At 44.0% G+C, this 20498-nt stretch overlaps 5 protein-coding genes across 5 annotated transcripts; all 5 read right to left on the minus strand.

Moving 5' to 3' along the window:
* Positions 1-3915: 3915 nt before the first annotated feature.
* LOC308684805 (histone H2B) lies at positions 3916-4321 on the minus strand. Its single transcript, XM_081356104.1, has one exon. The coding sequence runs from the start codon at positions 4307-4309 to the stop codon at positions 3935-3937; it is 375 nt and encodes a 124-aa protein (XP_081212230.1). The 5' UTR covers positions 4310-4321; the 3' UTR covers positions 3916-3934.
* Positions 4322-5148: 827 nt separating this feature from the next.
* LOC308684281 (histone H4) lies at positions 5149-5460 on the minus strand (the record flags this gene model as incomplete). The annotated part of the gene is made up of 1 exon (XM_081355400.1): positions 5149-5460. The coding sequence occupies one exon, from the start codon at positions 5458-5460 to the stop codon at positions 5149-5151; it is 312 nt and encodes a 103-aa protein (XP_081211526.1).
* Positions 5461-8091: 2631 nt separating this feature from the next.
* On the minus strand, positions 8092-8502 carry LOC308684683 (histone H3.2-like; the record flags this gene model as incomplete). Its single annotated transcript, XM_081355931.1, has 1 exon — positions 8092-8502. One exon carries the CDS (start codon positions 8500-8502, stop codon positions 8092-8094), a length of 411 nt encoding a protein of 136 aa, XP_081212057.1.
* Positions 8503-9233: 731 nt separating this feature from the next.
* Positions 9234-9620, minus strand: LOC308684319 (histone H2A-like; the record flags this gene model as incomplete). The annotated part of the gene is made up of 1 exon (XM_081355465.1): positions 9234-9620. The coding sequence occupies one exon, from the start codon at positions 9618-9620 to the stop codon at positions 9234-9236; it is 387 nt and encodes a 128-aa protein (XP_081211591.1).
* A 770-nt stretch (positions 9621-10390) lies between these two features.
* On the minus strand, positions 10391-11170 carry LOC308684818 (histone H1-like; the record flags this gene model as incomplete). Its single annotated transcript, XM_081356132.1, has 1 exon — positions 10391-11170. Exon 1 carries the CDS (start codon positions 11003-11005, stop codon positions 10391-10393), a length of 615 nt encoding a protein of 204 aa, XP_081212258.1. The 5' UTR covers positions 11006-11170.
* Positions 11171-20498: the final 9328 nt, after the last annotated feature.

Consider the following 20498-nt stretch of genomic DNA (forward strand, 5'->3'; position numbering starts at 1 on the left):
AATTTACAAATTTAAAAATATAATTATTTATATTTTATATAAAATATATATTACAAAATATAAATAACGACTAACGTTTCGACGCTCATGCGTCTTCTTCAGAGTCAAAACCAGAGTCAGAGAAGACGCATGAGCGTCGAAACGTTAGTCGTTATTTATTAATAAATTATTTAAAACGTTGGGTGCTCCGGTTCTATGTCCTTGGTCCTAGTTAGACCTTGGGTTTTCTTGCTTGAATATTGTGTCCTGTTCCGTGAAGCACCAACCAGGCTGAAGCGCAAGTGACTCCCTTCTATTATATTACAAAATATATTTTACTCTAGAACTGCAAGAAAATTAAAGTAAAAAATCTGAACAAGTTGTGTTCCACATTTTAGGTTGATATGTTGATATCTCGCTTCCTCACCCTTTCCTGCCGTGTGCTCTAACGTTACACGGTTTGGAGCTGCGCGCTCTAGATTCCGGGTGATTTTAGCTAATTTGTGGGCATCAGGGAGCCGCAATCAATATGCGGGAGACTCCCGGATCTTCCGGGAGACATGGGATGTCTGCTCTAGAGATATTAAAAACTAGAAACTACTTTTTAGTTCATTTAACCGCTTTTGAATTTGAACCGGTATCGTTCAATTCTATGACAGCTGTGTTGCGTTCAGTCCAAGATGGCGGAGCTGCAGCTCTGCGCATGGGTGAGTTTGTTGCAATGGAACGTTCTATTGAGTTTCGCCTCTTGGTACTTCTATACTCTTTGCCCATAGTATTACAAAAATAAAAATGGCACCCACTCCCAGAACTTCCAAGTTTGGTCTATTTACAATATGTACAAGAGAAACATCAGATCAACAGTTTAACAACAACTGGGCTCAGCAAATAAAAGCTGTCTAAATCAACAAACACTGTTTATACACACTTTTATCAACCAAAATAAATAAAATGAGTTTGTTTTGTAATAAAGCACAACAGGTTAGCAACTGACAGGATATAAAAAATATGCTTTGTAATAATTCACAACAGAACAGCAGCATTAATGTACAACATCAAACAAAGCAAAGCAAACAAGCAGAAAATGAGCCTAGCTTCAGTGGAGATCAGCGAAGCTTATACACTCCTCTTCTTCTTCTTGTAGTTTCCGGCAGGCTAGATGCAGCTATGGCGTATTGCTGCCCTCCTCTGTTCTCTAATCGCTATTTACAACTTATTTAACATTACTTGTTTATATCTTTTCCAATTAAAAGATTTCGCAATTTTTCCAATGTTTGTTCAATTTGTTCCAACTGTCCAAATTCAATAAAGAGTATAAAATAAAAACAGTTTCTCCAGTTGCTCCCTGAACAATTTCTTCCTTTGATGAGAGTACCTCCTACACTGCACTAATAGAGAGCCTAAGTCCCTCCCCTTCCGGTCGACCACCATGGGACCTTATTTCGGAAAAATATTGTATGGTAGTCAATGGCGAGAGACAACAAATATTTTGATCTCGTTTGAATTGTGCCCTGATTTACACATATGATGTTTGTCAATTTAAAAGATACATTTTAAAGTCCAGAAAGTCGCAGCTTGATGTAAAACTGCTGAGGTATAAGACTGTGAAAATACGTAATTAGAAAGACTACAAACCCAGAAGGCGCACATGCGACGTCATACCTTTTCTCTCAATGAATGAAGCTAACTTTACTGAAGCTAACGTCTGTCATTTTTTCTATAGTCTTACATTATAATCGTAATGTAACGCCGTCATGCCTGAGTGTTTTGAGCCAGAATACACACACACGAGCAACGGATCTTGTGACGTACATAGTGCGAGACGAGAGATGTAGTTCATTGAGCGATTTTCACATAAAACTAAACGTTACTCTTCTGTTTTATGACAAACTGTGACTTTCTTGACTTTCATAATTACCTTTTAAATTGACAAACATCATATGTGTAGTTCAGGGCACAGTTCAGACGGAATAAAAAGATAAGTTATCTCTCGCCATTGACTTCCATACATATTTTTTCCGAAGTAAGGTCCCATGAGCCGGAAGCAGAGGGGCGGGACTTAGGCTCTCTATACATGCATCACTGTTTCCTTATCTCCACATTCACACTGTCCATCAGGATGTTTACCAATCAGAGCCAGCCCACAATGCCCAAACCTCAATAACAGATACTGACTGTTATACCTGTCACCCCACTTCCTCTTTGAGCACATGGACATGGTGGAAGCCATTTGAATGGTGGTTGAGGCCTAAGGGCAGTGATGGCCTTGACTGAGTTTTTTTATACGTGCATCAAGTGTAAGTTGATATTTTGTACTTTATATATTTATATTGTTGTTATGTATGATTATTATGAGAACAGATTGTTTGGTGGTTACCTTTTTTATCTTAACCATGAATAATATTGTTTGTTGTATCTAGAGAGCCTAAGTCCCGCCCCTCCGCTTCCGCCTCATGGGACCTTAATTCGGAAAAAATATGTATGGAAGTCAATGGCGAGAGATAACTTATCTTTTTATTCCGTCTGAACTGTGCCCTGAACTACACATATGATGTTTGTCAATTTAAAGGGTAATTATGAAAGTCAAGAAAGTCGCCGTTTGTCATAAAACAGAAGAGTAACTTTTAGTTTTATGTGAAAATCGCTCAATGAACTACATCTCTCGTCTCGCACTATGTACGTCACAAGATCCGTTGCTCGTATGTGTGTATTCTGGCTCAAAACACTCAAGCATGACGGCGTAACGTTACGATTATAATGTAAGACTATAGAAAAAATGACAGACGTTGGCTTCAGTAAAGTTAGCTTCATTCATTGAGAGAAAAGGTATGACGTCGCATGTGCGCCTTCTGGGTTTGTAGTCTTTCTAATTACGTATTTTCACAGTCTTATACCTCAGCAGTTTTACATCAAGCTGCGACTTTCTTGACTTTAAAATGTATCTTTTAAATTGACAAACATCATATGTGTAAATCAGGGCACAATTCAAACGAGATCAAAATATTTGTTGTCTCTCGCCATTGACTACCATACAATATTTTTCCGAAATAAGGTCCCATGGTGGTCGACCGGAAGGGGAGGGACTTAGGCTCTCTATATGAATGTTGATGTAGTACATTGTTTGCAATTGGTCACTTGAGGATTTAGATCTGTTGTTGTTTAACTCTTTTAAACCTGGTGAAACCTGCTTGTTTTATGCATCAATGTGTTAATGTTTGATGTTTGTCATACTTGTAACTGATGGCAGTGTTGTTATTCTTTTATAGTAACCACACACCTTGATCCACATGTTGAGCCATCAAATAAAAGCAATTAAAAGGAGTTTTGTGCATTCTCATCGATTCCCCACAGTGATTATTATTTTACCAGTTCTTAACAACTTCATAACACACATATAAATAGTAATCCAGAACAACAACTTTTTGTATTTGATTTATCTGCACACACAGCTAAATTAAGACAAAAATGTATTAAATATAAATTCATATTTTGACTTTTATCTTGTTAAAAACAATAGAATAAACAGTGATCTCTTATATGCATTTACATATTTGTATTGGTATGCAAGACATGGAAGCCTGTTGTAGGAAAATAAAACCACACTTTTAAGTGAGCTTCAAATGTAATGAATTCGTTGTGGTTTGGTGTTGTATAAGATTTACAGAAACTGGGAATCGCTGTGATCGTTCACCATTTCCAAAATAAGCAAGTAATAAAAAAGACAATCTTATTTTTTCACATTTTTAAACTAATGGCACCCAAATGGATTAGGATTGTGAAAAGTGCTTTGCCTAAATCTCCTCAAAAACACGACTGTTTGTCAATGTTCATATTTAGGAGATTCATTCTACTCTCGCGGGATCAAGACTGCGACTAACGAAACACAAAAGCTCTTTATCTGAGGAGATGGGTGGCTCTTAAAAGAGCCTTTGGGGTAGTTGAAGTCAGGCACGCCTCACTTTGAGCTGGTGTATTTGGTGACGGCCTTTGTGCCCTCGGACACGGCGTGTTTGGCCAGCTCTCCGGGCAGCAGCAGACGCACGGCGGTCTGGATCTCTCTAGAAGTGATGGTGGAGCGCTTGTTGTAGTGCGCGAGGCGAGACGACTCACCGGCGATGCGCTCGAAGATGTCGTTGACGAAAGAGTTCATGATGCCCATCGCCTTGGAGGAAATGCCGGTGTCAGGGTGAACCTGCTTCAGGACTTTGTACACATAGATAGCATAGCTCTCCTTCCTGGACTTTCTGCGCTTCTTTCCTCCCTTACCGGCGGTCTTGGTGACGGCCTTCTTTGAGCCCTTCTTAGGCGCGGACTTTGCTGGTTCAGGCATGATGATGCGAGATCAAGAGACTGACAAAGTAATGTTCTCTTCAGTGCGATACAGAGGTATTTATTCACTGCCCTATGCTAATTTTCAAAGCGATACGAGAATTCTCTGATTGTCTGTTTTCATAGGCCAAACCCATAAACTCGTACTTCATTGGACAACTTAAAGCATCACGAGGGCCAATCACAGGCGGATAAATTATAGTCCGCCCACCACTACCCTATTTCCGTTGTTTCGTTTCCCGCTCTTTTATTCAAAAATTTTGAGAAAATAAGCAGTTCTAATATTGTGCATCATCGAGTCATTTTAAAACCCCTTATAAATCCATTGAGAGAGTTTAGAAAAAGAAAAACAGCGTGTCATCATAAAACTATTATTGAGATGTTTAAATGACAAGAAAAAAATAAAAAATAAATACAGGCTCATTTGACCGTTTGTGTACAATATATATTATATACATTTGTCAACATGTTCATTTCTGCTAACTTTAGCATTATTTTCACTTCACCTAGTTACTTTTTTGTTAGTTTTGTAACGAAATAACGAATATTCGTTCAATTGATTAACGTGTAGAAAAAAAGAAAAAGAAAAGTTAATTAGGTATTATCTGTTAATAAAAATAATATATATATATAATATAAGGTAAATCATAATGTTGATGGTCTCGATTTATTATTGTGAAAGGTTGTTCAAGAGTTATTTGAGGTTCATCCTGGATTCAGAAAATAAAGCGTTTTATACTCTATGGGTGACATGATCAGCACATTGCCTCTTTATGTGTTAGAGTGTGTGGCTCTTAAAAGAGCCGTTGGGTTTGTGTGGTTTCTCCTGGTTTCAGGCGTTTATCCGCCAAAGCCGTACAGGGTGCGTCCCTGTCTCTTCAGCGCGTACACAACATCCATGGCGGTGACGGTCTTTCTCTTGGCGTGCTCGGTGTAGGTGACGGCATCGCGGATCACGTTCTCCAGGAACACCTTCAACACTCCGCGGGTCTCCTCGTAGATCAGACCGGAGATGCGCTTGACGCCGCCGCGGCGAGCCAGACGACGAATGGCTGGTTTGGTGATTCCCTGGATGTTATCGCGCAAAACTTTACGGTGACGCTTAGCGCCTCCTTTCCCGAGTCCTTTACCGCCTTTGCCTCTTCCAGACATGTTTCACAGTCGATCAACGAAAGACAAAAATGAATGGATGCTGTGTGCCACAAGGAAGCCTTTTACATTTGCTTACAGGACCTGACAGAAACCAGCGCCACGCCGCCACCCCCCCCCCCCTTGCAATTGGTTGGTTGGCAGGATGGTAGACAACCCCTGTTCTGCCCTGCAAGAAAATAGAGTTGAAAAATATAGGGGAATTTTAGTTAAAGACCTTGATGTTTTTAGTTTTTTTTTCTCACAATGAGAGGTGCATTTCATTGTTATTATCAAGTGATTGAAGATGAAAGTAAAATAAAAGCTTTAATATAAGCTTGAAGAAGTAAATCCAAATCATTTAATATGAATAGGAAAGATATTGATTATTGATTAATAACTTGATTATAAATCCCTCAAAAAGATAGGCTATATATATATATATATATATATATATATATATATATATATATATATATATATATATATATACACATTGAAGTGGCAGTGGATTCTAGAATCGGACCCTTCAGAAATCACCAGTTTAATGTGATTATTAACATTTGTGATACATTTAAACTCAGATTACATAGATTGTGGAATATTGTGGATTGTGGAATTTTGTGGAATTTTGTGGAATTTTTCTTATCGAAATCTGTCCATGTCCCGGGATAAAGACGTAACAAAATGTGTTAAATATCAGCATGAACGACATATGACAACTTGCTTTTTTAGCATCTTAAGACAATGTTCTCAACTAATATTAGCAGCTATTTTTTTTTTTTTTTCACTGAAGAAAAGTAAGATTGTATATATATATATATATATATATATATGTATATATATAATAATAATTAAATATCTTCCTCATGCCTCCTACGAGAGAATAAAGAGTATTTATCTTGTGGTGCACATTACCTGTTTAAAGAATACACTCAATAAGTTTTAAGACAATATTGTCAGACAACATTTATTTAAAAAAAAAATATTTTCAATAGAATGTGCTGCATATGCTATCTAGTATAATAATGTTTTCTATAGCCTACTATAAACTTTGAGGTGAAATAATTTATTATCAGGCATTATCACTCCATGAAAGTCCTCACCCATTAAGATCTGTTGTTAAAGACCCAAGGACCAGATATGATTAATTTAGACCAGGAGTTAGAAGTGCAGTCAATTTAAGAAAAGAGTCAGAATTATAATAATTTAAAGTTTTTTTTTTTTTTTTGTTTGTTTTTTTTTTTTACTGAAGATAGTTTGCAATTTCATCAGGCAGAAGTCAGCTTCAAGACTCACAAGGGTAGGCCGTCTCTCTTACAGTTACAAAGATCACTGCAATTATACCCTTCACCAAGGTCTAAGCTACATCATTACTTCAGGTTGAAAGATAAAGGCTAAGAAATAAAATAAATAGATAAACAGTAATTTTCTACACATAAACAGATGAATATCTCCATAGTTTGTACGGCTGCCACCAGGACCCTGAGTTAGGTACGAGTGGTCCTCCAAGGTCACATGACTGTGTCCAGGCGCCAGCCATTCGAAGAAAACAAGTCAGTCAATCTCCAATAATGCCAGTTGTTCCTTAACCTGTAACCAAAAAGACTAACACACACCGACACACAGCTTGTTCAAGGTTGGATTTGGCCAGGCTCTAATGGTAAATAGGAGAGTCTTCTCAAAACATCAATATAATATGTTCTTTCTCTCAAGGAGAGGACACTTTAATATAACTGGAAGGTAAGGCTTTAACTGAGAAATGGTGCCTTACACTATAGACTTCAATGACCCCTGTGACCATAGATTTCAGGATACCCTTAAAAAAGCAGATGTATGTTTTATTTCATTTCTGGAAGCCGGGCAAAATGAGCAAGCACTGTTACTGCATTCATATCAGATACAGTTGCTGTATTCCTGGTATGGGCCAGACCCTTCAGTCACCTCTCAGATATTTCATACAGACATTAGAGAATACATGAAATAACATTTCAGCAATCACACTGGTAACTTCTATAACAAAGTAACATTTCATAAGCCTAGAGATGTCCTTTAACTCATGTGATATTTAGAAGGAAAAATATTGATTAATACCTTGATTATAATCACTCATTAGATATACATTGAAGCAGCAGTGGATTCCAGAATCCAGAATACACTCCTACAAAGTATTCACCAATATAACGTTAAGACATACTCAGCAAACAGTGCAGTCATCTCCACTCCCACATGATCACAGCATACACTGGTTTTCTTTAAGTGATGTAACATGCTCTTAAATGAAAATAACATTTTAAACTCTTTATAACCTTCATAATACTGACCTATGACACTTCAGTTTGATACTGTTATCACGGTTTAGATGTCATCACAAAACAGAACAAACTGATTTAAATGTCATTATTTCTCTGTATTTTTTTTTTCCAATTGATGTTACTGTATTCAACGCAGTGCCGTATCTTTTCTTGGAATATAAAACTGATTAAAATGATCGCTGCACTCTTTAAATGCTGTTAGTTATTCAGAACTGGAAAATACTTTAACCAAATCAGCTTTTATATTCTTTAATTTCAGCATTATATTGGAAATTCCCTCATTCAGTTTAAACTGAAGTGGCTCTTAAAAGAGCCGTTGTGGGTTGAGGAAGACGCGGGTTTAAGCGCGCTCTCCGCGGATGCGGCGGGCCAGCTGAATATCTTTGGGCATGATGGTGACCCTCTTGGCGTGGATGGCGCACAGGTTGGTGTCCTCGAACAGACCGACCAAATAAGCCTCGCTGGACTCCTGCAGGGCCATGACAGCGGAGCTCTGGAAGCGCAGGTCCGTCTTGAAGTCCTGAGCGATTTCTCTCACCAGCCGCTGGAAGGGCAGTTTGCGGATCAGCAACTCGGTGGACTTCTGATAGCGGCGGATCTCCCGCAGAGCCACGGTCCCGGGCCGGTAGCGATGAGGCTTCTTGACGCCGCCGGTGGCCGGAGCGCTCTTACGGGCGGCTTTAGTAGCGAGCTGCTTCCTCGGGGCTTTACCACCGGTGGATTTACGAGCGGTCTGCTTGGTTCTGGCCATTGCTGCAGTCTTTCTCTCTGTCCTGCTTGAGCTGGAAGGAAATACCGCTCTGTGTTTCTCGCCCGCTTTTAAAGCTTTGAACCGCCACGAGCTCATAGTGACGCGAGGAAACAGGCCTTGTGATTGGCTAATACGTGACGTATGCGCATGAGTGCCAGCCAATGACTGCGCGTTTCCTCTTTTCAAACAAGCGGAGGGTTTCCCGCTCGAGCTGTTTTTGTTCCATTGACTACTTTGCCCGCCTTTATACTCACAATATTATTTATTTGTTCTGAAATACTCGCCTTAATTCCCAGTGCTTGTGCAGATCTCGGATTAGAACAAAATCACTTCACAGTATAAAAGCACCGCAGCGAGACAGACTAGGGTCTCCATCCTCCAAGTAACATCGACCAATATCGGTTTCCATAAAGCCAATGTGTATGTTACGTTTTTATTTTGGATAACTTAAAATATTCATTATCAGAGCTTGGCAGACACATTTATTTTAAGATTAGGGGGAGATTGATTGGGTGGTAAACACATTTAGGGGGTTATGATGTGCTTACATCAACTGTAAGATTAATGGTCGAGGTAGACAATCATACAATAGTCGTTTGGTGGGTAATTTCCCCCCCCAACCAAAGAGTTTAAACTGTTTATAAATATTAACAGAGAAAAGCGCTCGTTGTCAGATAAAATGGGTGGCTCTTAAAAGAGCCGTTGTTTCAGTAATCCAGTCTTCAATCTGTTTATTTAGATTTAGCGGGTTTCTCGGTCTTCTTGGGCAGGAGCACGGCCTGGATGTTGGGCAGCACGCCGCCCTGAGCGATGGTCACTCGGCCCAGGAGTTTGTTGAGCTCCTCGTCGTTGCGCACCGCCAGCTGCAGGTGACGGGGGATGATGCGGGTCTTCTTGTTGTCCCGAGCGGCGTTTCCAGCCAGCTCCAGGATCTCAGCGGTGAGGTACTCGAGCACCGCCGCCAGATAAACAGGAGCACCGGCACCGACGCGCTCGGCGTAGTTTCCTTTGCGCAGAAGCCTGTGAACACGGCCGACGGGGAACTGCAGTCCCGCCCTGGAGGAGCGAGTCTTAGCCTTGGCTCGGGCTTTACCACCGGTTTTACCTCTTCCACTCATTATTATTTTTTGATCGGTAACTTCAAGCACCTCAATCAAAACTGACAGAATAAGATTACTTAGTTTCCACACACTGTCTTTAAACGAGAGTGCCAGTCGCTCATTGGTTTAGAGTCTGTAAAGATTCAAACCAATCACTGAACTTCCCTCCAAAGCCCAACCCCCTTTCTGGCTGGAATTACTATGCACAAGTATTAATTAGATTTAAGACAGAAGATATTAAACCATTGAAATTATATATATGAAATGTAAATAAAGGTAATATAGATATTGTACGCTGTTTCTACCAAATGTGCTCCACACCTTTCACACACACACACACACACACACACACACACACACACACACACACACTATATTCTGGGCACATTGACTGTCTGATACTGTAGAGTATACTGTTCCTATTGTAATATTAGAGTTTAATCACTGCCCATATTGTTGGATGTGGGTTGTTTGTATTGTCACAATTATCCAGCATAGTGTTGTGTGTGTATATTCTGTCTCTACTGTGTTGTACAACATATTTAGACTGATCACTGTCTGAACCCTCTTTAAGTTTTTTTTTTTTTATAAATTCCTTATATATAAATGTTTTTTCTGTTTTGACTTATTTGTTCAGATTGCATGAGTCTAAGAGATCAAAAGTCACATCTCATTTATTCTTATTTGCCAACAAAAATAACACAAATCATTCATAGAAACGAGTTTTGCTCTTATTCAGAGTTAGTGGGTGGCTCTTAAAAGAGCCGTTGAGGAACAAACACTGGACTTTATTTCTTTTTGGGCGCTGCCTTCTTAGGCTTTGCCGCTTTAGGTTTAACAACCTTTGCCTTTTTAGGGCTCTTGGCTGCTTTCTTAGCGGCTGCTGGCTTCTTCGCCTTCTTGGGGCTCTTCGTCGCCTTCTTGGGGCTCTTCGTCACCTTCTTAGTGGCTTTGGCTGCGGGTTTCTTGGCCTTCTTAGGAGATTTCTTGGTGGCGGGCTTCTTAGCCGCTGCGCTCTTGGGCTTCTTGGCAGCAGCGGGTTTCTTGGCCGCGGACTTCTTCACTTTAGGAGCTGCCTTCCTCTTGGTCTCGGCTTGCTGCTTGTTGAGCTTGAATGAGCCCGAGGCGCCGGTCCCTTTGACCTGCACCAGGGTGCTTTTAGTCACCAGGCTCTTGATGGCGATCTTGACGCGGGAGTTGTTCTTCTCTACGTCGTAGCCGCTGGCAGCGAGCGCTTTCTTCAGCGCGGCGAGGGACACGCCGCTCCTCTCCTTGGATGCGGACACAGCTTTGACGATGAGCTCGCCGACGCCTGGACCTGCTTTCTTGGCCTTCGCAGCGGACTTCTTTTTGGGCGCTTTAGCCGGGGCGGCAGCAGCGGGTGCTGGGGCGATTTCTGCCATTTCTCTCTGATCGGATCAACAGTCTTCAAACGCTGTCTCTAGTTTCAACAATGTTTAGCGCTCGCGCGGCGCTGCGCTCTTAAATAACACATGAGAACCTTATAGACTCAACCTGCCCGCTCGGCCTCTGTGCGCGTCCACGAGCCCCTCACGCGTGTGTTTTCTTCTCTTACATTTGGCTCAAACCTGGAGTGGTAAAATAGTTTGGCGCAGTCAAATCAAAGTGAACACCAAGCAGAGGTTCTGAGCTTTCATTGGAGACTAAAATACGCGAGAGGAAATGTTTATTTTTTCCTCCGTCAGATCAAATCCTTGGCGAGCATCAGACACGGGGGAAAGCCGCGTGTACATTTGATGGATAGTTTAAGTGTAAAGCTTAATAAAAGCCTGAACGAAGGCTCTGTGTGTTCAGCAAACAGTCTGGAAGAGAGTTTAATGAAATCAGCATCAGTGAGGACCGTGAGGAGGCTTTAATACAGATGTTGATTTGGGCAGCTTGAAGCACACGAACATCATCCGGAGGCTCCGAGTCTCTCTATGACTCTCATGTCAGCAGATGATCTGTCCTTAAGATAATAATTTGTATTAATATTATTAATCAATATATAGCCTTTTCATAAGATGATGTACATCATATCACGTAAATAAAAATGTAAATCGTCATATTTGTTTATACTTATTATTAGTCTCGGCATGTGAATGAGGATCATGTAAAAGCTCATCTGAATGAGCTGCTCATTTAAGCAAGGCAGAGCATGTGACTCAAAAAACAACTTATTTTTCCCCAGTTTCATATTTCCCTTGTTCTATAGCTTGTACTTTTCTGGACAATGTTTGAAACTTTGTACTGCAAGCATGTCATTGCCTCCTTAAGAAGAATCGCTTGTATTTCTCCATAGCTCGCTTAGGATATAATCATCTGCTAAATTAATGTGATAAAGAACAGGGCACTTATTGTAAGTTTATTATATTTTGATTAAACCACTATTGAATGCTAATTCATAAAAAAGTCATATCATTTGCACTATATGTTTGATATATTTGCACAGATGTTGGGATTTTGGTCAGACTGTGTACAGTAAGTTCAGCTCTAACCCAAACAAACGCCAGATCAAGACAATGAAGGTGTTCAGAATTACACAGGCAGGTTTAACTGGGATTAGTACTATAAAGTATGAGGACACTGGAGCTGAAGAGCTGATAATAACTAAGTAAAAACGTTTTGAATTAAACACTCTAAAACAATTCAAAATGTAGTTTTGTTGGTTCTCAGCTGTTTAGAAGTTTTCAACTTAATTCCTAAAATGTGTTTCTTGGAATTGAAAACATCAGGGGATACGAAGGTATTCTGATCCAAGACAATATTTTTCTGTTAGATTCCTTTTCAGGTAGACTCTCTGCAGCCTCGAAGCATCTGTCAGTCATCAGATGGAAACAGGCCTCAACCCCTGTGATGTGTGGCATCAGAGCAAGATCAATGATCAAGACACAGACAGTGTAGTATCACATTCTAAACTTTATTAAGGAAGAAGGGTCATATACAAGATAAAGCAGAATCATCCACAATGTCCAGGTCATCCAGTCATAATACTGAAAGATCAACCCCATATGGCATATTAATAAATATAATAACAAGTAAGAGATGTCAGAAGTTTAAATGTATGTGTGTGTCTTGAGTTTGAGTGTACCAGTGTGTCCAAGGCATGGTTCTTGTTTTGTCTATGTGTATCCATGATATGCACATAACATAACTGTCTTTATGCCACTTATGAAGAACATGTCAAAGATTATCAGTGGGTTCCATTTATTAATAATTACATTAATTATTTCATATTTGTATGCACATAAGAACTTCTCACAAAAAACAAAAACAAAAAAAAAACAGCCTAATTCAAAACGTGTCTGTACGCAGATGAATAATGTTCTTAACCTTGTTCTACTGTTAATGAATTTGGAGTAGCTTATTCTAAATGAATGACCGTATAAAACACCCCAACCCATCTCCATATTAGAGCTTTTTGCCTTTCATCTCTGGGCATAACCCAATACCTACACTTACGTGTACTTGACAGGAAGTAAGTGTGCAAGACTGTCCCAGGTTGGAAAATGCCAAATCTCAGTGCCAATAATGCATACTTTTTTTTTTTACTACCAAATTGCTTACCCTGAAAATTTTGTCCTCTACATCTTGTAATATTGAGTTCCTGAACATAATAAATGATGAGATATGCTAAGCCTTAAATACTGCTCCAAAGCAGAGATAGTCTGGATTTAGTGTGCATTAAGGGCTCTGAGCTTTGGCATTCTTTCAGACCTGAGATAGTCTTGCACACTTCCTCATGAGTGCCGAAGATAGTGTGAATGAATTTTAATTATCAACTATAATTAATCAACTAACATTTGTTTTTCTTGCAGGAACAACATTCATATGCTTTTAATGTTTCCAAACTCTTTGTGGAAAAACTGGTGACTTGTGTATGTGTCTATGGGTAAAAATAACATAGTTTTGGTATGTAAAACTAGACAATCTGTTAGAACAAATTAAGTCATCATTAAAACCTTGTGATAAGTAATCACAAGATCAAAGTTTGCTTTACCTAGTAACTTTAATATATATATATATAAAGAAAATAAACATCTCTACATTCATTTGTTCTAACTTCAACACAACTGACATAAAAACAGGTGTAGGTGTTTTCAATGCAGGTGTTTGCTGTGGGATATCATTGCCCTCTAGCACCAAATCATCACAATTTCAAAATGCAGTTTGAAAAAGGTATGACTTACTAAAGTCTCATTTGTTGAAATCACGTGACAGGTTGGTACGAGCTCCAACGCACCAATATGAAACAATGGGCTGAAATTGGTTTGTTCATTTTTGATCATTTATAAGGTTCTTCATTACAGCAAAAGCTTACAGTAGAAAACTAATTTATTGATTAATCATTACACTGACTGTTCATTCATCACATACTGAGGTAATATCCAACATAATCCATTATTTCTACAGGACCTATATGTGAATTTTTACTGCTGAACGGAAACTCTACAGTGGCGTTCACACATAAAATCGTTAATTTTCATTAGTAGTAGTGATGTGCGCTGCACACACTCTGAGGATTTTGTCCATTTTGTGTGCCATGTTAATAGGGACAGTCTGGGAGACAATTTTGAACACATTGAGCCTTCTGATCACTCTTTCCACATGTATGCGCACATTGGTGATCCTCCTTGTGCCTGTAGCATCCTCGTCTGACAACTGTCCACCTTTATGAGTAAATGCTGGCATGATAAGATTTACCTCTCTCTCAAACAGTAAATCACGAATTGTGAAGCCTCTGTCTGCCATCACTTCATCACCGGGCTGAAGATAGTCCAGGAAGCTAGAATCTTGGGTAATGAACTTGTCACTACATCTTTCCCCATAAGCAGGGGAGATGAACGTACTGGTTACTTTCGTAACCTCGGTTCCCTTAGAGATAAGGGAACGAGTACTGCGTTGCAAACGCTTATGGGAAAAACTCCTTTTCTCGAGAATATTGAAGCCTTTATTTTAAAACGCATTTGCTACAGCACAGGCGAGAGCATCAGACCCACGTGAGTGAGCTGATAGGCTGTGCTGTGGGCAACTGCACGAACCAATGGCGGATAGACAGAAGCGCGCGAGCCAATCAGGGCGCTTGGCGCTCTGTCACTGTCAAGCGCGCGAAACTACACGTGACCATAACATATAAATACAGATAGAATCCGCCATTTGACAGGTATAATCGACTGAAGCGACAAACCTGCCATAAGAAAAATAGCACGGCAAGGCAACGCAGTACTCGTTCCCTTATCTCTAAGGGAACCGAGGTTACGAAAGTAACCAGTACGTTCCCTTACGAGAACGTTCTCTCGTACTGCGTTGCAAACGCTTATGGGAACGTTTCCATTTAAAACGCCGTGCTATTAATCTTTTGGCCGCTCTGACTCACCAGAGTTCCGGGAAGTACAGAATAGCCAGGATAAAAAGAGACCGAACATCGGGCCCATCAATTATCCGTAATAAAGACTGGCCAGAGCCAGTCATTTAACCCACAAGGTGATAGCCGTGTGTTTAATATCAAACTAGTCTGGGTCCGCAGAGCCAGAGTCTAGACTGAAAAGACTGTAACTGCAAAGCAGGGACATCAACTTATAATCAACGAATCTGGCCAAAGCCAGTCACTTAGTCCACAAGGTGATAACCGTGTGTTAAACATCGAACTAGTCTGGGTCAGCAGAGCCAGAGTCTAGACTGAAAAGACTGTAACTGCAAAGCAGGGACATTAAAGTCATAATTCATCGGATCTGGCCAGAGCCAGTCACTTAGCCCACAAAGTGAAAACCGTGTGTTCAATATCAACTAGACTGGGTCACAGAGCCAGTGTCTAGACAGAAGAACTGTAGCTACAAGCAAGGGCATTAAAGCTATAATTCAACAATGTGGACGGAGCGGATATCCGGCCGCCGCACATATGCTATAGATGGGAATACCCAAGTGACCATGGTTCAAAACTAGTCTGGATCCACAGAGCCAGAGTCTAGACAGAAAGAACGCATGTCTGCAGAGCAGGGACATCCAGATTATAGAATCTCACAAATGTGGACGGAGCGGACCAGCCGGCCGCCGCACAAATGTCTTCAATGGGAATACCACTTGACCAAGCCCACGAAGAGGCAACACCTCTCGTGGAATGAGCTCTAACACCTATGGGACAAGAGAGGCCCAGTGAGGTGTAAGCCAGGGCAATGGCGTCAACTATCCATCTGGACAGTGTGGTTTTAGTGACCGGGAGGCCCTTGGATCGGCCCCCGAAACACACAAAGAGCTGTTCAGACTGTCTGAAAGAGGCCGAACGCTCCAGATAAATTCTCAAAGCTCTGACTGGGCAAAGCATGAGAGAATCGCTATCCTCCTCGGAGGAGGGGAGAGCTGACAGAGAAATAACCTGGGCTCTGAACGGAGTTGAGAGCACCTTAGGAACATATCCATGTCTTGGCCTAAGAATGACCTTGGAGTCATTAGGACCAAACTCCAGACAGGAAGCGCTGGTAGACAGCGCCTGTAAATCCCCTATTCTCTTTACTGACGCCAGTGCTAGAAGCAGGGCGGTTTTCAGAGAGAGAGACTTAGGATCAGCTGACTGAAGTGGTTCAAAGGGAGGTCCCTTAAGAGCCCGCAGGACCAAGGAGAGGTCCCAGGCCGGAACAGACGGTGGCCGAGGCGGGTTAAGCCTCCTGGCGCCCCTGAGGAAGCGAACTATAAGGTCGCTTTTTCCTAAGGAGGCCCCGGCTTCCAATACGTGAAAAGCAGCAATGGCTGCCACGTACACTTTGAGAGTGGAGGGGGAGCGACCCGCGTCCAACATCTCCTGTAGAAAAGACAGTACTCTTGGTACTTCACAAGTGTATGGGTCGAGGTCTCGAGCTAAACACCAGCTGGAAAACACTGACCATTTACTGAGATAGAGGCGTCTGGTAGACGGAGCTCTAGCTTCCTTTATAGTATTCAGGACGCCCTCTGGGAGGTTCTGGGGTACCCGTTGAGTGGCCATACATGTAGGGCCCATAAGTCGGGACGGGGATGCCAGATTGTCCTGTTGGCCTGAGTCAGGAGGTCGCGCCTCACTGGGATTGGCCACGGGTCTGCTACAGACAGCTGCATCAACTCTGGGAACCAAACCTGGGTCCGCCAGAGAGGAGCTACTAATAGCACTGCGCTTTTCGTGTTCCTGATCCGTTCGATGACCTGAGGGAGCATCGAGACCGGGGGGAACGCATAGAGAGGAAGGTTGGGCCAGTCGTGGGCCAACGCATCCCTGCTCTTTGAGAAAAAGATTGGGCATTGACAGTTGTCTTTTGAGGCGAAAAGATCTACTTCTGCCTTCCCGAAGACCTCCCAGAGTAGGAGAACTGTCTGAGGGTGGAGAGACCATTCCTCTGGGGGAACTCTGCCCCGAGAGAGCATGTCTGCTCCTGTATTCAACGTGCCTGGCACGTGAGCTGCCCTGAGCGAGCGCAGATTGGTGTGAGCCCATAGCAAGAGCTGTGAGGCTATGGCAAACAGGTTGCGGGACCTGAGGCCGCCCTGGCGATTTATGTAAGAGACCACCGACATGTTGTCCATCCGTACCAACACGTGGTGTCCCGCCAGGTATGGGAGGAATGTTTTTAGGGCTAGAAAAACTGCTCTCATTTCGAGGCAGTTTATGTGTAGGCGTTTCTCCGAGCTCGACCAGAGGCCGGAGGCAGGCCTGCCCTCGTACAGAGCTCCCCAACCGGAGTTGGAGGCGTCTGTTGAAATCATCCTCCTCTCTGAAACTGCCCCCATGCTTACGCCCTGCTGGTACCAGCTGGCGTTTTTCCAAGGGGCCAGGGCTTGAACACAGCGCTGGTCCACCCTGATAATCAAGTGGCCTGAATGCCAGGCGTGGGGTGGCACCAGAGGAGCCAGCCACAGCTGAAGAGGACGCATACGCAGTAGGCCTAGTTGGAGTACTGATGATGCAGAGGCCATCAGGCCAAGGATCCTCTGAAACGTTCTGAGGGGTACAAGAGAGCCCTCTATGAACGATGCCGTGAGCTGCTGAATCGTTAGAGCACGGGCCGGTGTGGGCCATGCTCTCATAAGTACGGAGTCGAGAACTGTTCCCAGGAACGTGATACGTTGGCTGGGCAACAGAACACTCTTTGCAACATTGACCCTGAGCCCTAGACATTCTAGATGGCTGAGGAGCCAGGCTTTGTGAGTATGTGACTCCGCCTCTGACTGGGTCAGTATGAGCCAGTCGTCGAGGTAGTTTAGGATGCGCATTCCCCGCTGTCTCAGGGGGGAGAGAGCTGCATCCATGCACTTCGTGAATGTACGAGGCGCTAGTGCCAGTCCAAATGGAAGAACTGTGTACTGGTATGTCTGCCCCTCGAAGGCGAATCTCAAGAATGGCCTGTGGTGGGGGTTCACTTGAATGTGAAAGTAAGCGTCTTTCAGATCTACTGAGAAAAACCAGTCGCCTGGGCGAATCTGCGCCAGGATATGTCTGGTCGTGAGCATTCTGAACGGCCGTGACATGAGAGCCTTGTTCAGATGTCTGAGATCTAAAATGGGTCTCAGGCCGCCGTCTTTCTTTGGAACAAGAAAGTATCGGCTGTAAAAACCTGACTCGCTCAGAGAAGGGGGGATCTTCTCGATGGCCCCTTTCGCCAGCAGACTTAACACTTCGGTGCGGAGGACATGACTCAATGTGCCCCTTACCGTGGTTTGTATAACCGCGCGAAAACGCGGTGGTCTGCGGGCGAACTGAAGCGAGTAACCATGCTTTATGATGTTCATCACCCATACTGAAACTCCGGGGATAGCTTGCCAAGCTAGAGCCCGCAGAGCTAGAGGCATTATCATATCTGGAACACCCAGAGTGGGGGGCTCGGACTGACATGTATGCATGTGAGAAATTATGCTCGATTTGTGCTTTGTGTGGGTCGCTGTTAAAACAGCGTTTGTTTGCAGGGGTGCGTGACATGTGACGGGCCCATGAACTGCATTTAGAACTGCTGCAGCCGCCTGAACTGAAGAGGGAGCCGTGAGCAGTAGTCGAGCGATTTTTGGGGCTGGTCCGGCCGCAGCGGGACAGTGACCCCTCTTTGTGCCGGTTAGGACGGCTTCTTGGGCTCGTGATCGAGCGTCAGCTTCGGCCGCGGGCCCTGGCGCTTAGGGAACGGGAACCGTTTCGCTGGCTTCATGTGCTTACTGGTCTCAGCCGCTGGGCGGGGCTGGAGGACCTGGGACACCACTTTCTCAGGTCGCGGCGTGCTCTTGGGGCGCCGTTGGACTGAGCTGGAGCGCTTTGGTAGAAAGTGTCTCATGGCGCTGGAAGCCTTCTGAGCTTCAGTGAAGCGATCGGCGAAGCCGCTGACAGATGGGCCGAAGAGACCTGAGGCTGTGACGGGCGAGTCGAGGAAGGCAGATTTATCCGCGTCCCTGATCTCGGTTAAGTTTAGCCAGAGGTGGCGCTCCATTACCACTAGGCTGGCCATATTGCGGCCCAGGGCTTGAGCGGTGGTCTTCGTGGCCCTCAGTGCCAGATCCGTGGCACTCCTGAGGTCTTTAAATGTGTCTGGGTCCGGGCCTGACTCATCCATGGAACGGAGAAGTTTGGCCTGGAAGGCTTGAAGCGTCGCCATGGCGTGAAGTGCAGAGGCGGCTTGACCGGCGGCAGCGTATGCGCGGCTGGCAATGGCCTAAGTAGTTCTGCACGGCTTAGAAGGGTGCACCGTCTTAGACCTCCAACTACCTGCAGTGGGGGGGCATAAGTGTGCAGCGACCGCTTCCTCCAGTGGGGGGAGAGACACATATCCTTTCTCTTCAGCGCCGTCAACAGTGGAGAGCGTAGAAGAGGCAGATGAGCGCGTTCGCGCTGAAAAGGGCGCGCGCCAGCATTTTGTGAGCTCTTCGTGAACCTCAGGCATAAATGGAGCGGCGCGCTGACGAGGGGCCTGCTGGCGCCCCGGCAGGTACCATTCATCGAGGCGGCTTCTGGCGGGCTCAGCTGGAGAAAGCCAATCGAGTCCCAACTCGTCAACAGCGCGAGACATGACACGGAGAAGTTCGGCGTCAATGCTCGCTCGAGTATCAGAAAACTCTAGCTGAGAGGGGGGGGCGGGGTCCGCGGAGCCCGACCAATCCTCGCTCTCAGATGCCGCCATAGAAAGTGCGTCATCGACGTCATCCGGAGATGCGCCGAAAGAGACGAGTCCAGCCGCTTCAGACGAGGGGCGCTGCTCGCTCCGAGAGAACAGGACAGGCGAAGAAGGCGTGGGCGAGGCACGAGGAGAAAGGCCCGGCGTGCACTCGCTAAACTCACCGCGCTCAGGACGCCTCTGATCGCGCCGCTTCTTCCTACGGGGCTCGTGGGGCGCCGAAGACGGAAGGTGGGCGGAATCGGTCACCGTTGAAGACAGCCTTGAACGGAGAACGGAGACAGGCATCCCGTCGCAGAATTGGCAGCCGCCTTTCATGAGCGCTGCCTCGGCGTGCTCAGGGCCGAGGCAGGCCGCACACTGGGTGTGTCCGTCGGATGCATGCAGGGAGACCCCGCAGCTCTCACAGATGGAGAGAGGCATTATGCCGCGCTGTGAAAACAGCGGTTTGCTCTTTTAGATAAATATGCAATGAAAAGGATATAATTTTTCGTCGGATGCCACAGGGAAACGCTCAGCTGGCGAGATGCCGGGATGCGAAGCTGTTCCGCTGGACGGCTTTTCCACGACGAGGGCTTCTTACGACCGGAGAAAATCAGCGACGAGGTGAGTCGAGCTGAAGGAGATTAAATCTGTCAAATGGCGGATTCTATCTGTATTTATATGTTATGGTCACGTGTAGTTTCGCGCGCTTGACAGTGACAGAGCGCCAAGCGCCCTGATTGGCTCGCGCGCTTCTGTCTATCCGCCATTGGTTCGTGCAGTTGCCCACAGCACA

The sequence above is a fragment of the Scardinius erythrophthalmus genome, assembly GCF_964197995.2.
Source record: "Scardinius erythrophthalmus genome assembly, chromosome: 24".
NCBI classification, from domain to species: Eukaryota; Metazoa; Chordata; class Actinopteri; order Cypriniformes; family Leuciscidae; genus Scardinius; species Scardinius erythrophthalmus.

What these genes read in the sequence shown, in the direction of transcription:
- LOC308684805 (XM_081356104.1), bottom strand. Translation starts at nt 4,309, where the DNA reads ATGCCTGAACCAGCAAAGTCCGCGCCTAAGAAGGGCTCAAAGAAGGCC.